Raw genomic sequence first — 17,338 nt, 5'->3', positions numbered from 1 at the left:
CTTCACACTTCAAAATGACCTTGACAGATTAGAGAACTGGGCAAAAATAAACAAGATGAATTTTAACAGGGAGAAATGTAAAGTATTGCACTTGGGCAAAAAAAATGAGAGGCACAAATACAAGATGGGTGACACCTGGCTTGAGAGCAGTATATGTGAAAAGGATCTAGGAGTCTTAGTTGACCACAAACTTGACATGAGCCAACAGTGTGACGCGGCAGCTAAAAAAGCCAATGCAATTCTGGGCTGCATCAATAGGAGTATAGCATCTAGATCAAGGGAAGTAATAGTGCCACTGTATTCTGCTCTGGTCAGACCACACCTGGAGTACTGTGTCCAGTTCTGGGCACCACAATTCAAGAAGGACACTGACAAACTGGAACGTGTCCAGAGGAGGGCAACCAAAATGGTCAAAGGCCTGGAAACGATGCCTTATGAGGAACGGCTAAGGGAGCTGGGCATGTTTAGCCTGGAGAAGAGGAGGTTAAGGGGTGATATGATAGCCATGTTCAAATATATAAAAGGATGTCACATGGAGGAGGGAGAAAGGTTGTTTTCTGCTGCTCCGGAGAAGCGGACACGGAGCAATGGATCCAAACTACAAGAAAGAAGATTCCACCTAAACATTAGGAAGAACTTCCTGACAGTGAGAGCTGTTCGACAGTGGAATTTGCTGCCAAGGAGTGTGGTGGAGTCTCCTACTTTGGAGATCTTTAAGCAGAGGCTTGACAACCATATGTCAGGAGTGCTCTGATGGTGTTTCCTGCTTGGCAGGGGGTTGGACTCGATGGCCCTTGTGGTCTCTTCCAACTCTATGATTCTATGATTCTAAGACCTGCCTTCCCAACACAACCTTGGCATGATGTAATGATGCAGAAGAGCTGTTCTCTCCCTTACCATTCCCAGTGTTTGAATAGGCAGTATTGGAGTGCATTTTAGTTTGGAAGAACATGCTGTTTCTTGAGAGTCACAGAAGAAGCTGGGCAGCTACATTCAGCAAAATCTTTTAGACCTGGCGTGACCTCAGAGCAACAAAGCAAATCAGTCGGTGGAAAACTGGGAATCTAAGATAACAGCCGAATAAATCAGAATGAGTAATTTCTTAGAGCAGTTTCTCACATCATAGTTTTTGCTCAGGGAAGTCCTCTCTTACGTCCTCTCCATATGGGAATATGTTTCCACACAGTGGATTTCTGTCTGGATTCTTAAAAGCCAAATGGAGGCTGAATAACATGAGAGTGTCCTAGCGTGCTGTACTAGTCTTGCACATAAAGACACACCAAGTCCCTCCCACATCACAGTTTTGCCACAGGAACAAACACGATGAGAGAAAACTAGCTAGTCTGCAGAGTCATTTCTCTCTCTTACTAAGTTTGATGCAAGGGATGGATTAGGGATGGGTGGGTCTCCTGATAGGTAACCAAGTTGTGTAGTTAATCTTTCTGTGCCTCTAATTTAACAGGGTGAATGATTTGTTTTCCAGCTGTGGTGTTTTTTTGGTTTTTTTTTAAGGCAGCAAAGGTATCTGCCCAGCATGACAAAATGCAGCTTTGAAATTAATTGCACGTGATGTCGGCATGTACACTTAAGCTTTGTCTTTGTTATGCTTCTCTCCCAGTACCATGAGTTCCCGACACTCTGCCAGTCCCGTTGTTTTCACCAGTGCCAGAAGTTCACCTAAAGAAGAGCTTCATTCTGCCACTTCACCACAGCTTGCGCCTTCTTTCTCCTCTTCTTCCTCCTCCTCTGGTCCTAGGACTTTCTACCCACGCCAGGGTGCTACTAGCAAGTACTTGATTGGATGGAAAAAACCTGAGGGGACAATAAACTCTGTGGGGTTTATGGATTCCAGAAAGTAAGAGCATTTTTTGTTCTGTTCTGGTGGGTGCTAATTTTCAACATGAAGAGGCCTCTAAAATGTATAGTAATTTGATACATTATGGGGGAAAACTCTTTTAAGGGGTAGTACAGTGATTTAAGCTCTTAAAGGAGCTGTAGAGCAAAAACTCATCTAAGAATTCTATGGAGATTATTAGAGTGTTCAAATAACTGAAGTAAAATGGTTTAATTTAATGAATTTTAAAACTCTTGTTCTATCTCTTCAATTGCACATTTTATCCTATGGCAGGATATTTTAATTGAACTGAAAAATACCAAAAATTCTCCAGTAGTGTTTAGGATCCTCCAACTGCAGTTTTTAAATGTATTGAGAGGAGGAGCTTTAGAAAAAGTGTTTAGAAAAAGTGGCTTTGGTAATAGAAACTGAACTGCAGCACAAAGCGTTTCAAGTCAAGTTAATCAGCAATCCCCCAATATTGCCTTGGTGTGTATCAGTCATTTTGTATGGTTACCACCATTCATCTCTCTATGCAGAGAGCTTAAATTAGAGTTGAGTCTTATCTCATGTGTGCTAGGATATGGGAAAGGTAAGAAAGAGTGGGAGGGAGCCTGTTATTCCTAATTTTCTCCAAACCACAACATAAAGCAGGAGAATCTGTGTCCTGCTGGCCATCCTACTCATCAGAGCTGGTGAGTGGATTTGTGGACAACTCTTACTGGTGAAAAAGAAACTTCCCACCCCCCTGCAAATAATGCCAATAACCCTTCAACTGAGTGCTGGTGGGGAGACTGCAACAACAGGGTTTTGCAAATATGGGCTTTCAAAGATGATCTGAATAGGGTATTTTCCTTTTGTACTATTTCAAAAGGATTTGCCAATTAGGTTTTTAGCTATTGTGGAAAAAGAGCCGCTCTTTTATGCCAAGAACTGGCGCTATGTCGAGAACCGAGATCATAATTGAAGAGTCAGGATGAGGGCTCATGCAGCAGAGTGCCATCATGGGTAAAATGAAAGTAAGGTCAAAGGTTAATCACATTCCAAGTCGTAAAGCATTACAGACGGGGCAGACTAGATTACAGATTGACTAAAAAGGGATTGAATACAGGTAGGAGTGTTAAGACTGTTCTCAAGAAGGTACCGTATTTTTCGCTCTATAACACGCACCTGACCATAACACGCACATCGTTTTTAGAGGAGGAAAACAAGGGAAAAAAATATTCTGAATGAAACAGTGGACGTATCATTTTTGTGCTTCATGCTGTGGCCACAGACATGTGATCTGATGGTGAATTTGGGGTGACCCAATGCAAAAATCCTGAGAATCCCTGTGGATCCATGCTTTGTAACCGCGTTTTTGCACCATTGCAGCCCCAGGCAACAGTGGGTGCGTGATTTTTTTTTTGGGGGGGGGACAGGCTGTACCCATGGACATGCTATGTGCTCTGATGGTGAATTTTGGCTGACCCAATGCAAAAATCCTGAGGATCCATGTGGATCCATGCTTTGTAACCATGTTTTTGCACCATTGCAGCCCCAGGCAACAGTGGGTGCGTGATTTTTTTTTGGGGGGGGGACAGGCTGTAGCCATGGACATGCTATGTGCTCTGATGGTGAATTTTGGCTGACCCAATGCAAAGATCCTGAGGATCCATGTGGACCCATGCTTTTTAACCACGTTTTTGCACCATTGCAGCCCCAGGCAACAGTGGGTGCGTGATTTTTTTTGGGGGGGACAGGCTGTAGTCATGGACATGCTATGTGCTCTGATGGGGAATTTTGGCTGACCCAATGCAAAGATCCTGAGGATCCATGTGGATCCATGCTTTGTAACCATGTTTTTGCACCATTGCAGCCCCAGGCAACAGTGGGTGCGTGATTTTTTTTTTGGGGGGGGGACAGGCTGTAGCCATGGACATGCTATGTGCTCTGATGGTGAATTTTGGCTGACCCAATGCAAAGATCCTGAGCATCCATGTGGATCCATGCTTTGTAACCACGTTTTTGCACCATTGCAGCCCCAGGCAACAGTGGGCGCGTGATTTTTTTTTGGGGGGGGACAGGCTGTAGCCATGGACATGCTATGTGCTCTGATGGTGAATTTTGGCTGACCCAATGCAAAGATCCTGAGGATCCATGTGGATCCATGCTTTGTAACCACGTTTTTGCACCATTGCAGCCCCAGGCAACAGTGGGTGCGTGATTTTTTTGGGGGGGGGACAGGCTGTAGCCATGGACATGCTATGTGCTCTGATGGTGAATTTTGGCTGACCCAATGCAAAGATCCTGAGGATCCATGTGGATCCATGCTTTGTAACCACGTTTTTGCACCATTGCAGCCCCAGGCAACAGTGGGTGCGTGATTTTTTTGGGGGGGGGCAGGCTGTAGCCATGGACATGCTGTGTGCTCTGATGGTGAATTTGGGGTGACCCAATGCAAAGATCCTGAGGATCCATGTGGATCCATGCTTTGTAACCACATTTTAAGTGGGGAGGGAAGGAAAAACACAGAAGGCTAAGAATGCAGGAGAGGGCTATAACGTGAGGAAAGGAAGGCAAAAGTTTCCCCCCACCCACCCACACAAGCCAGCCAGCGTGTGCTCTCTCTCTCTCTCTCTCCCTCTTTAAATGGAAGAAAGCATATTTGAATGCTGTGTGTCTCCAAAAACAAAAAGCAGGAAGTCAAATCAGAATTTTAAGCCGAACCTGTAATCTCTCTTCCCTTCACAAACATTGTTCCTCCGGAGCAGGGAGAGGATAGAAGGACGGACGCTCTGCTTTCCCCTCTACTTGCCTGGAGGGGAGGGGCTTCCCCTGCTCTTTGTTCCGTTTGAGCAAACACAGCAACGAAACAGAGAGGGCGGGCAGTAAGACCCTGAGGCAGAATGCAGGAAAGCTGCCACTTCCTCTCTTCAGGCTTCCCTTCTCCCTGAAGCGCGGTTTGATTTTTGCCTCATTTTTCGGCTCCAGGGACCACACATTCGCTCCATAACATGCACAGACATTTCCCCTTCCTTTTTAGGAGAAAAAATCTGCGTGTTATAGAGCGAAAAATACGGTATGTGGTTGGGATGCTGAAATGGTACTAAGCAAAACCAAAGCAAAGGGAATGATAGCAGCAAAGCCTCTTAGACATCTCTTTGATAATCATACGGCTTCACATTAGCCAGGAAGGTGATAGTCTGGTGTCAGTTGCCTTAACTGTGGTTATACGGTGGCAATGCGGTCAGCCTTTCTGCTATTAGGATGAGCTTCTTATAGAGATATGGAAAAGCCAATGTACCTAACAGGTTTATTCCTTTAAACAGGCATTCCTATACACCTTTTCTCAGTCCCTCTCCCCATCCAAGTGCCCACCTTCTATGCAAACATTTTCTCTGAATAACGGGAGGGTGCTGCAAAGGTCTGGCCCCAGGGGCTTGGATTCCTAAGTGTTTATCTTCCTTCCTTTAAAGGCGTCACCAAAGCGATGGCAATGAAATGGCACATCCTCGGTTGCGCGCATCAGCCAGAGATCTTCGTGCCTCACCAAAGCGTGCATCTAAGTCAAATATTGAGGAAGAGCTGAAGAAGCTAATAGATCTGGACAGCCCGACACCAGAGTCTCAGAAAAACTTCAAGGTAGGTGTTACAGAATGATATCATCGCCTTCCTGCTGAGAAGAGGGTGTCAAGGCCAGCCAGCAGCTGCTGCAGTTGGTGTGAAAGAGCAGGTTTTCCGCAGTCCCATGACTGCTGAGCTTATCTCTTTTTATGATTAAGTATAAACAACTGTGGGAGTCACGGTGCGCAATAAAAGCTACAACTGTCAGTTAGTTACCTTTCCCATACATTAACTTGCATTTCCTGTAAATAATTGATCAGTAGGTTCTGAGTGTAATGGCCAGGATGTTAACTTGATTTGGCCACAGAGATTCCCTTAATTTTCTTGAAGGGCTTCTGACTGCTTTCTCAGACTCGGTTCAAAGGTCTAGTCCTGATCTTACATGGCATGGTAGTAGCGTATCTTAAGAACCACTTTCTCCCAACTGCATTCCTATGTGCCTAGAGATTTGCCAAGGTGTGTCTCCTTTTGCACTCCTCAGGGTTGGGTTGGGCCACAAGGAATAGGGCATCTTTTGTGTTTTGTGAAACAAAATCTCCAGAGAAGCCCACCAAGTTTATTCTCATTTGGGCTTAATGGAGTTGCCCTTTTCGGCAACCCTTTCCAAACCCGCTGTATTTCTAGGCTGAGTAAAACACTAAATCTGAAAGTTTCTGAATATCTGCTAGATTAGAAAATGCTACTGTGGTTCAACACCAGACAGAGTAGGGAAGGAGATGAATGCTTTCTCTTTTAAGGAGCTTTCGTGGTATCTCACATTACAGCATCTTAACAGCATCTCATGGAAACCTTTTACAGCCTGATCTGTGGTCAGATGAATGGCACAGAGCTTCTGACAGGGTGTGAATTTTCTTCATGAATTACAACATTGCCACTGGCCTCCTTTGGTTCTTGGGGAGTTTTAGTTAGGGAAGGTTTCAATGTACTGCATTAGCAGGTGCCACAATTGCACCTCATAGTTCTGCATGCAACCTTTTATCAGAAGGAGGTATCACTTGCTGAAAAGCCACTAGTGCTAATGGAATGTTTTCTTCATTCAGTTGAGTGGCTCTTCCACTTTTCTGATCAGAGCTCTTGAGTAATGGCATGCTTGGAGTGAGCAGAACTTTTCTACTGAACCCATGCCTCGTTTTGTGAGGGCCAAAATTGCTTCCCAAACTTTAAAACACTTGAAATAAATCCACCCAGAACAATTCCTTAAGGTTTCACCAGAAGTACTAATGACTTAACCATCTTTAAACATCCAATGAATAATCTTGAAGAAAGAGCCTTGATTTCTAAGGCCTCTGTGCTGAAAGCCACTGCTTAACATTTCAAGCTTGTCAGAGACTAAATGGTTTCCACAGCAACCATGCAAAAGAGGGCACTCGCAACTTCTTTCTTTGCTTGTCAAAACCCAAAGAGGCTTATTAAAACTTGTAAGTATGAGGTTCCATATACAGATTATTTTTCAGTGTTGTCTTTGAGGCTGGAGCAAAGGCAAATTGCCACAGGCAAGTATTCCCCCCGCCCAACTTCCTACTGGCATTTTGAGGGGAAAGATGAACAACTTTCTCATGACTTGTCAGACAAGGACTGTTCTCTTTCCACAAAATTGCTAATCATTTAAATGATTGATTGTCCTAGTAGCTGTTAGTACATGTCTCTTGTGGAACTCCTCATGATCAATGGAGTCTGCTCTCTCTCAAATTATTTTCCTCATTTAGACGGTAGTCCCTAGTTTAAACAAATAACCTGCCAAAATTCATGAATCCTGATACCAGTGTTACTATTACTACCTATTCTCTTTATTTAAAAAATCTTCTTAGTAGACAAGGGCCTTAAGATAGCTCTTCCCTAACTCCTTGAAAGAGTTCATTACGAGCACTTACATTCTCTTTGTTCAAGATTAGCTGTTTTCTGAGGGGACGCTTCTTTCTTTCTTAGCCTCTCTTTTATATAATTTCCTTCACTTTCCTGCTGTCAGAAGAAGGGGAGGGGCCATGCTGCTGAGTCCCTGCAGTGTGACTCCTCTTCTTTTGGCAAAGTGCTTCCAGTCCAAGAGAAGAACTTCTGCTACAACACCCACTCTGCCGCATCCTAAAATTGCTAAGGGGAGCACTTTTCACAAATGACAAAATAAAAAGTTTGTGAAGCTCCGGGCCCCCCCTCCCTCAATCCCCACGTTTGTCTCAGGCACATTTCATTAGGTGGGGATTTTTTTAAATCCAAGTACACAATAGTCATATCGTTCAGCATCTGCAGTGTAAAGTGAGGTCTGGTCCAGAAAGAGTTTCACCTCTTTGATAAGTTGTTTGTCTACCAAGCTTCTGAGTTACCACCATGCCTGAACAACTACAGAACTTTTGGCAGAAGACATGCAGTAGCAGAGTGGGCTTGCTCTTTCTCTCTCTAAAGATACCCATATGCATTGGTACAGTGGTAGAGTAGCTGCCTTGAGACCCTTGCCTGAAACCCTGGAGACCCACTGCCAGCCATTGAAGACCATACCAACCTAGATGGACCAATGTTCTTGATTCTGTATAAAGCATCTTCCTATGTTTGAGGTTTCTTCTTTTCTTTTCTTTTCTTTTCTTTTCTTTTCTTTTCTTTTCTTTTCTTTTCTTTTCTTTTCTTTTCTCCTCTCTTCTAATAAACAAGCCATACAGGAGCAACTCACTTCAGGGATGAGTACTTCTGCCCTGGGGACCAGGTACAGCCCTCCCAGCTAATTTTGTGTCCCCCCACCCCACCCCAATGTCCCCAGCAATTTTGGCAGCAGTAGAAGGAAATGAGAAAAAGTATGTGGTCACAGCATTGGAGTAGGTAGAGAACTTTCAAACCTCTCTGTGAAGCCCTGAAGGGCATGCAAATTGACCCCTCCCTACTCATCAGATTAATCTCAATGAATGGAGAGGTGGCAATAACTGCCCCAGCAACTGAGGAGGGGAGCTGTGTGTATCTGTCCTGGGTGTGGAAGTGAGAAAGTGTTGGTGGCACGCAGCTCTCAGACAAAAGAAGAAGTTTGCCCTACATTATGGCTTTTATCCACAACAACTCTTGGATAACTTTTGTACATACAAAAATACAGAATGTAAGGATTCAAAAAAATTCCTACAGGAGAAATAATTAATAAGCTTCTGATTTGGAGGTTAATTCTATTTTGGCACACTGCTATCCCACCCTTCTGGTGCCTACACGCCACCCAGTAGTTCCTGCTACAACCTCACTATTCAGTGCTTGCAGCCAATCAGTGATGATGATTGAGAGATTTGGGACTGGGGAGATAAGGGACTAAGGGAAACCTATGCTTTTAGCATTGTTTACCATGCACATGTAAGAGCCATTCCTTCCACATCTTCTCTGTGTAGGAGGAATATTGCTGAATTGATAGATTCTCTTCAGCACTGTGTTGAAAGTTTATTGTATAATAAAATAGAAAATGCAGGAAGTAGAACAAATGAGAATTGCTTTTTCCGTCTGAGGGGCCTTCTAGATGATGTTTTTTTTTTGTGCAGTAAAGGCACAGATGCTACTCATTTATTGTAGTGGATCCACCAAGCAACTTCCACGGGTTAATGATTTCTGTTTCTTGGAGATGTTTACCTAGCACTCTGGCCATAATATTTCATTGTTGAAAAAAACAGCCTCTCCAACCCTGCTGCTCTCAGCACCCAGCAAACATTGTTTGGTGGAACATGGTTGTGTGAGCACTCAAGTGCAGGAATGTTCAGTGACCCCTTTAAAAAGGGACTAACAGACAGACAGGCTTACCCTCCAACACACAATGAACATTGTGCTTTCTAAAATGTATTTCATTCTTTGGAAGATGGATGCAGCACTAGAACATGTTATCTCCCTGAAGTTCAGAAAATGTCAAGCAGCCACCAAGCATGCCTGATCGCTTTTTGTTACGCGAGAGCAGGTTATCATGTTATTAGCACAGATAGGAGAATATCACTAAGAATATTGATTTTACAATTCAGGATAGGCCTTTAGTCCTTTTCGGCACATGCTTACTTAAAATTAGTCCAGTGTACATCCAGATATGTTTTTCCACGTTGTAGCTGTGGGTATAAATGCCTTTGGGATGCAGACACGTGTAACCTTTGAATCGGTACAGGTTAACTACAATTTTCTGTGCACCTATTCTGAAAGACCTGAAAGGGACGAAATGTTATATTGGAAGTGGTTCTCACTTCCATTCTAAAATCACCTTATTATTACATGTTGTTGTCATTAATATGCCGCCCATCTGACTAGGTTATCCAAGCCACTCTGGGTGGCTTCCAACAAATTTAAAAAACACCATGCGCTTTTGAGATGTACTACTGGCAGTTATTGCTCCTGTCTCTTCTTCCAGTCTCCGTTCCCCAGCACTCCTACCTCAAGGCGTGCGTTGCAGAGGACTCTGTCAGATGAGAGCATTTACAGCAGTCAAAGGGAACACTTCTTCCCCTCGCGAGCTTCTCTTCTAGACCAAGCCCTGCCAAATGATGTCCTTTTCACCAGCACATATCCTTCTCTGCCCAAGTCATTACCATTAAGAAGGCCGTCGTACACGTTAGGAATGAAATCCTTACACGGTGAGTATGCTTCCAACTTCAGTATTATTGTGAAAGTGCCGTGCCTTGATTCAGCCGGCAGCCTGCTCTGCCCTGAGAACTCAGAATAAGCAAGCCTCTTTCACACCAACCGTGCTTTTGTGGTTAGAAATGGGTTCAAAGGTATGTTGATCATGCCTTATGTAAGCTTGGAACGTGAATATTGCAATGTATTCTGCTTGGTGCTGCCCTTGATGGTTCAAAAGCTACAACTGATACAGAATATAAGACCTGCTTTTGAAGAGGGTGGTCATTGCTGGCTTTTTATGCCAGTGCCTCCAGCATCCGCTTGGCTCTTTATTGGCTCTGGAGCATAATTTAAGGTGATTGTTTTGGCCTATAAAGCTCTATGTGGCTTTATCTTAGAAACTTAGACCTATGTTAGACATATCGTAGGAACTCTTCAGACCAAGAACAATCTTTAAAATCAGTGGTATATTCCTTTTTCACCATACCACCGATATGCCAAGTCAGAACAGCAATGGCACAAAGAATGGCATTCTCAGTGGCTGGACCTATTAGTTTAATCTGGCCTATAATGCTCAGTTACCTTCCTTTTCACTTTTGAATAACTTCCATGTGGATCTGAAGCTGTGGAAATTCAAGAAGAAAATTGTTTCTTTAGCATATTCTCTCAGCTGAATTTCAGTGTTGTTAGCTTTTCCTGATTTCTGCTTTTAATTGTGTGTTTGTCTATGTTTTTTGTTGCTTCAGGAGAGTTCTCTGCCTCTGACAGCTCCCTCACAGATATCCAGGATCAGAGAAGGCAGCCCATGCCAGATCCTGGTCTCATGCCTCTGCCCGATTCTGCTTCTGACCTAGACTGGTCAAACTTGGTAGATGCTGCCAAAGCCTTTGAGGGTAGGTCTTGGCAGGTTACTGCTTCAAAAGCTCTTACACCCTCTTTACAAATTTGTTTTAATTTGCCATGTCTTGCATAGGTTTTCCAGCTCTGAAACCCACGTTTCCTCTTCAGTTGCAATGGCAATCTTACGTCACTTAACACTATTCCAGTGCAGTTTATTTTTGCATTTTTGGTGTGCTTCCCGTTTTATTATTGTATCTGAAATGCAATAGGTGCTTTGCTGTCAATCATTGTTTTCAGTTCATCCTTATTTTGCAAATATCAAGGCTTAAATGTGCAGCCTTTTGCCACAGGGCCAGAAAGACTTTTTAAAAGGAATGTGGACCATTTAGTGATATAACTAGCATTTTCAGCAGAAAAGGCTCCCAGAGCACCTTATACATGATCAATTAAAACAGGATTGTTCCTGCAAGGAATACATGACATAAAAAGAAAAAAAATGAGGAGGAAAGAGGAAAACAAAATCAGACACCACTTCATAAAGTTACATAGTCAGTTCTGTACTGATTATCTGAAATGGAAACATTCTCAGAAGAGGATTCCAGTTCTTGACTTTGTTACAGGACATTCTTTTCCTTGTCTTCCTGATTTGTTTTGTCTCTCTCTCCAGTCCAGCGAGCCTCATATTTTGCCACTAGTGATGAAAACCACAGACCTGTCAGTGTTGCTTCCAACAGTGATCAAACCGAAGATCAGCTTCCTGCTCAGATGAAGCCTTACACTGGGTATGTAAAATGTTAAATGATGCTTGGCAGTTTATTCTAGGGAAGGAGTGAGGAATCTGTGACTATCCAGATGTTCTTTGACTCCAGCTTTCATCAGCCCCAGCCAGCATAGCCAATGACCAAGGATCATGGGTGTTGTGCGTAGGCAGTCCATCAACATCTGGAGGGCCACAGGTTCCCCATCCCTGATAGAGAGGATGAATTCAAGGATCTGCTCATCAGCATTTAAATAATCATTGTCTGGTTGATGGAGAAGACGACATGTGTAGTATTATCATACGATAGCTACGGCAAGGAGCACACATTGCTTTAAAACTCTAGAACAGGTCCACCTTCGAGAGAGTCTTCCTATGTTTTTAGATCAGTCTTTCCAGAAGGGGTATTAGAAATATGCAGTTGCTGTCATTGGATGCCAAACCAACCCAAAAGTCTATACAGCTGTTCCCAAACGTGTTGCTAAGGCTTCCCACAGACATAAACCCAGCCAGATGGGCAGGGTATAAATAAATAATAATAATAATAATAATAATAATAATAATAATAATAATAATTATTATTATTATTATTATTATTACAGGTGGACCCTGGTTAGCACTAACCTTGATTTGGTGCCTTAACCTGGTTAACAAGATGCAATAGGTTCAGAGCAAAAGAAATAGCACAGTGCATAATTAACCTGGCAAATTCACTGCTGCAGAATGTGGTAATGTCAGCTAGCTTAGATGTCTTTTAAAGAAGGAGAAATGTAGTGCTTGTTATCTGAATGGATCCTTCCTGGTCAGAACCATGAAAAAAGAAAGGGACATATGCTTTTCCTGGGGGGAGTAGGGAATGGGTGGGTTGATATACCTATGAAAACCACCTGTGGACAAACACCTGCGGAGGATGCCCTGCTCCATGGCTTCCAAGAAGTGCCTGATTGGCTGGAATTGGAAATGAAATGTTGGATTTGATTGACACGTGAGCTGTTTCAACAGGGGCCTTGTGTTCTTACTGATTAACATCCTTTCCTTACCAGGGGTTATATATGCAGATGTAACACTGATTTGTGATTAAGGAAAGCAAACCACTGGTTCTGTCTGCATAAGACAGAGAATGGGGGACTTGGTGCCCTTCAGACATTATTGGAATCCAACTCCCATCATCCCACCATTAGCCATTGGAGCTGATGTGAGTTGGAGTCCAAAGCATTGGGGGGGTGGCTCTGGCATAAGGCCACAGAGAAAGTAAACAACTCTGTGTCTGTCTTCTCCTTCCTGCAGTAAAGAATCTCCTCCTTCTCTTGCTTCTAAAGTGAACCAGCTGGAAAGTATGCTGAGAATGTTGCAGGAGGATTTAAAGAAGGTAAATATTTTGACTTAAAGAACTTCTGAGTTATTTCTGCTTAAATGCTAGACCGTGCTAACAGCTCTGTGAGCCCCGATCTCGTGCTGTATTTCAAAACAGAGTTTTTAAGAAGCCCTGGAACGAAAACATAGAGAGGAGATGAAATCAGAAGGTGTACTTTCTTACAGCCAAACCAAGTGCAAAGCCCTTCACTTGAAGTGTCACTGGTGCTTTTTGTTATGCGTAGCTGCTGGGGGGAGGGGTGTTTGTCAGGAGTGCAGAAAGAGAACTTGACCCTTTATTCCCCCACCACAACACTCCAAATAAAATCTACCTTCCACAGCAGCTGTTAGTCTCAGAAGTCAAGTGTCTGTGGGAGCTTACCTCCTGTAACTAATAGCCACCAAACCAGAGGTGACAGTGGTGGTTTTCATTGAGAGCATGGCAGGAAAAGATAGATTTAAGCCCACATACTGTAATTCTAATGAGAATGGAGATACCTGTGGCAATTAAGAATAATTGTATTAATAGAATAATATAGTGATAATTTGAAGTGTGTGGTTTGGTGTCATATCTTGTTTGAAACACGGAATAACATTGAGTCCTACTGATGGCGGATGAAGAGGAGATCATGCTTTGCATCAGCCAGTGGTCCATTTCCTGTTTGGCAGAGAGAGGAAGCCTTGGATTTATAAGGGAAAACTCAGCAGAATTGATGGCACAAGCACCTAGGAAGAGGGAAAGGAATGTCATCGCAAATACCAGAAAACTTGGCATGCCACAACATCTCAAAACGCTGTATCAGGAAGTCTTTAATGCTTGACGTTTTGTTCTGTTTTTATATTTTGCTGGAAGCTGCCCAGAGTGGCTGGGGAAACCCAGCCAGATGGGCAGAGTAGAAATAATAAAATTAGTAGTAGTAGTAGTAGTAGTAGTAGTAGTAGTAGTAGTAAATTAGAAGGCGGGAAGCCTGGGGAGCTTGTAGAGAACACCCTTTTGATGAAAGTCTGCCCTGATGATTACTATAAGGCTTGCCACATAGAATCCGCCATCTGAGATCTTTTGCCTTTTGCTCATTCCTCCCAGGAAAAAGAAGACAAAGCCAATCTTCAGGCCGAAGTCCAGCATTTGCGAGAAGACAATTTACGGTTACAAGAGGAATCCCAGAACGCCTCTGAGAAACTGAAGAAATTCACGGAATGGGTTTTCAACACAATTGATATGAGCTAAGAACAGCACACGTTGAAGCAAACACATTGGCAAAAAAAGTGAAATCACCTCTGTAGTGGGACTTTGCTTTAATGCCACGCTAATCATGACCTTTGAAAGTCCAGTCAGAGCACTTTTACATCTTTCATACTCTGATTGCCCTTTTTTGCATCTCTGCAAGCACCCAGAACTATTGCAGATCAACAATCATTGTCTGCCTTTTGTAGGAAAAAAATAAAAGCAACAAAAAAAGTAATTTTAAAGAAAATAAAAGTTTAACTGCTAAAATGTGAATGTCTTTATTTTTTTGCACATTCTCCTTACCTGTCCTGTACAAAATGACTTGGGAGAGTGGACCAGAATAACTGTCCATCTGCCTCTATTTATTTCTATTCACTCCTTTGTATCAGTTTCAGATTAACCTGCTTTATTCTTGCTGCTTTGGCAAATATTACAACTTCTAGAAAACTAGGAAGATGTTTGTTTTGCTGCTTCCTTTCTATTGTTTCTGACGTATTCCACAAGCCAGAGGATGTGAGCTCTGTTTTGGGTGTCACCTTAATGATTTGTGCTTGACCATCCTTAGTGCTATCTCCACATACCTTGTATAGAGCCATTTCCCCTAGAGTGTGCACATGTACAAGTGTGTACAGTGGAGCCAGTGGAGACTTGAGCCATGGCTATGGCAAGTTACCCAATTCCATTTCTGCACATCTCTTTGAATCGGTGGTTGTTGCGCCTTTGTTTTCCAGTGGAAGTGCATGGGCTTCCAGCTACCTAAGGGACAGAAAGGCAGTACAAATTTGATATGCGGAACAGATATCCTTTCTCAGGCTCCTTGAGTGAAGAGAATACTCACTCCTTTTGTAAGAACTGCCCTCTGTGTCTTCCTACCTAGGGACCTTTCTCTCACCAATCCCTTCCTGATAGCATTGCATATTTTACATTTCTTTAATAGAGATAGACCACTCCTGTTGATCTGGAGATTGTGTAATTATGTCCAGTGTGGATTCTAGGTTTGGGGAGCTCTTTGGGCCAGACACTCTTCATCCGTGGGTCTCCTCCTCTTCTCCACTCAATGCCTTTCTCTCTCCCTCTGGGCCCAATCTGCACAACTGCCTAGAGAGAAGTAGAGGATGCTACCCTGCTTCCTTGTTTTTGTCTTTTGCTTGCACACAGACAGCAAGGAGGGAAAGGGCCAGGAAGCAGTGGTCTGTGGGCTTTGACAGGGCCTACTCCCGAGAAAGGAAATGAGCCAAAGCTCTTTCTCCGTGCCCCGCCCTAGCAGCTTAGCACCCTTATGCAGCACCCCTGAAGTTTGCCTTTGAAAGGAGAACGAGACAATACCAACCCCCAGTTTCCATTGGTGGCCTTTTGACAGATAACGTGCTGTACTGTTAAGACTGCACACAACGCCATGTGTGCCTGAATGCTGTGGACCTCAATGGATTTTCATTTTAATAGCTTGCATATTGAGACTTTAATAGGACACGCTAGTGTCGCTGCCCATGTATTATTTCTTAGCACTCGTACATATCCAAAATAAGGCGAAGCTGTGAAGCAACCGTTGCGAGTTGCCTTCCATGCAGCAGGCGTCTGCCATACAAGTAAATTTTTAATAACTGTCATCATTGCCCCGAGTGAAAAGACAATGGGAGGGCTCCTTTATTAACATGATCGAAGTCTTCCCTTGATTTTTAGAATCGGGGGAAGGAAGAATCGTTACTCTTGAATCTTTGGCACGTGACTTTTCCATTAGAACTGCCATAAAACGTCGCATCGGCAAGGAATGAAGTCTTAGCATTGGGGGAAGAAACCGGTGTGCTGCCCTGCAGCCTGCCTAAGCTTTGTTTCAAGTGGCATGTGGTAAATCTCATTTGTGACCTTCTCTGCATGCAGCTTTGATACTCTTTCCTACGCACCGTTGCACCTAACGGCAGCAGCCCACGCCTGTCCATTTCACCAACCTTCCTCTCCTTCCCTGTGTTCTAGGCCTCATTCATCACTGGGAATGTTGTTTACCTTCCATTGAGTCTTCCTGGCCTTCTTTGATACGCATTTTCATAACTCTTAATTAGCTGTGCAAACCCACATGGTTCATTCTGACCTACAGCTTCATTCGATGAAAATCCCCTCGGGGTGTTTCTCCCCCCTGATAACATTTGGCCATGTGAGAGGATTGGTTTGAGAGTATTTCTGGAGTGCTTTCGCAGAAAGATAGAATGTCTTAGGGTGTTGTTGTTGTTTTTCATCTTCAATAATTTGTATGAAGGAGATCTATATAATGCCTGATGTAATTTGTAAATGGGAAATATTGCTAACATCTCTCAGCATCCTGACTTATTTTTTTCTCTCTTTAGTTTTTATTTTATTTTAAACAGTGGGACTTGGGGCAGACTATTTATTAGAGTTTTGCAACAGAGTTCTTGTATGAAGCCTCTAAAAGGCTACTTGTAAAAAATAATAATCTGACAATAAAATTCATTTTAAAGGCTCTTCTATATACGATATCCTGTTTATTTTCATTCTTTGAGCTTTCCTTACATAATGATTCCCCACCACATCAGCTGCCTAAGAATCCATAAAGACCATGATTAAAAACTTTTTAAAAAATATATATGCACAATTCTTTTTTACACATACCATTCCATAGCCTTTGTAGTTTCCCTTCTTGCATTTTAGCACATTCCTATCTTTCTTGTAGTAGAAACAAATCCATTAATTGTGGTTTTGCTTTAATTTCCCCTTATAATAGCAATTACAGCATTAAAAGGAAGGCTGATGCTGGTTGCTGTGCAGGGTGGTCCCGGCTACTTCTTTCTGATGCTTGAGTGAGAGCGTTACTTCCTCATAGCAGAGTGCTTATCTGGAGCCAAACTAGATGGGACATTTGTCAATGTAGTGTGCTGGCCAACCATTCCTGGACACTAAAATGTGTTGAAATGCTAAAAAGAGACCTTGTTCAGAGTGGGATAACAGAGCAATCGACCCTAGGGAGCAAGATTCAGTTCTCTTCCCCAGTTCTCCAGAATGAACTGGGAAGCTCTTGCGGAGCTATGAGGATCTGTTTTGTGTGTATGTATTGCACCACTTCAGTTGCAACTCCAAACACTCTCTTATAGGGAGCAGGACTGCACTTTAACTTGGGCTTACTTCTGAGAAGACATAGATCCGGCTGACACTATAACTT

At 43.1% G+C, this 17,338-nt stretch overlaps 1 protein-coding gene across 8 annotated transcripts in view; it reads left to right on the top strand.

Annotated features, from left to right (window-relative positions):
* The window catches only part of SIPA1L1 (signal induced proliferation associated 1 like 1), a 157,357-nt gene extending 140,708 nt beyond the window's left edge, over positions 1-16,649 (top strand). For 7 of the 8 annotated variants that reach the window (XM_082223348.1, XM_082223347.1, XM_082223345.1 and 4 more), the window contains 7 exons: positions 1,619-1,855; positions 5,293-5,458; positions 9,783-10,005; positions 10,738-10,884; positions 11,499-11,613; positions 12,876-12,957; positions 14,026-16,649. In XM_082223348.1, coding sequence (XP_082079474.1) covers positions 1,619-1,855; positions 5,293-5,458; positions 9,783-10,005; positions 10,738-10,884; positions 11,499-11,613; positions 12,876-12,957; positions 14,026-14,169 — 1,114 coding nt within the window. In that variant the 3' untranslated portion in view covers positions 14,170-16,649. The remainder of the gene's footprint in view (positions 1-1,618; positions 1,856-5,292; positions 5,459-9,782; positions 10,006-10,737; positions 10,885-11,498; positions 11,614-12,875; positions 12,958-14,025) is intronic. The other variant, XM_082223346.1, reaches the window with a different exon arrangement.
* The last annotated feature ends 689 nt before the right edge of the window (positions 16,650-17,338 follow it).

The sequence above is a fragment of the Podarcis vaucheri genome (genome assembly GCF_965113315.1).
Source record: "Podarcis vaucheri genome assembly, chromosome: 1".
Classification (NCBI taxonomy): domain Eukaryota; kingdom Metazoa; phylum Chordata; class Lepidosauria; order Squamata; family Lacertidae; genus Podarcis; species Podarcis vaucheri.
This window is presented reverse-complemented; position numbering and strand designations above follow the sequence as displayed.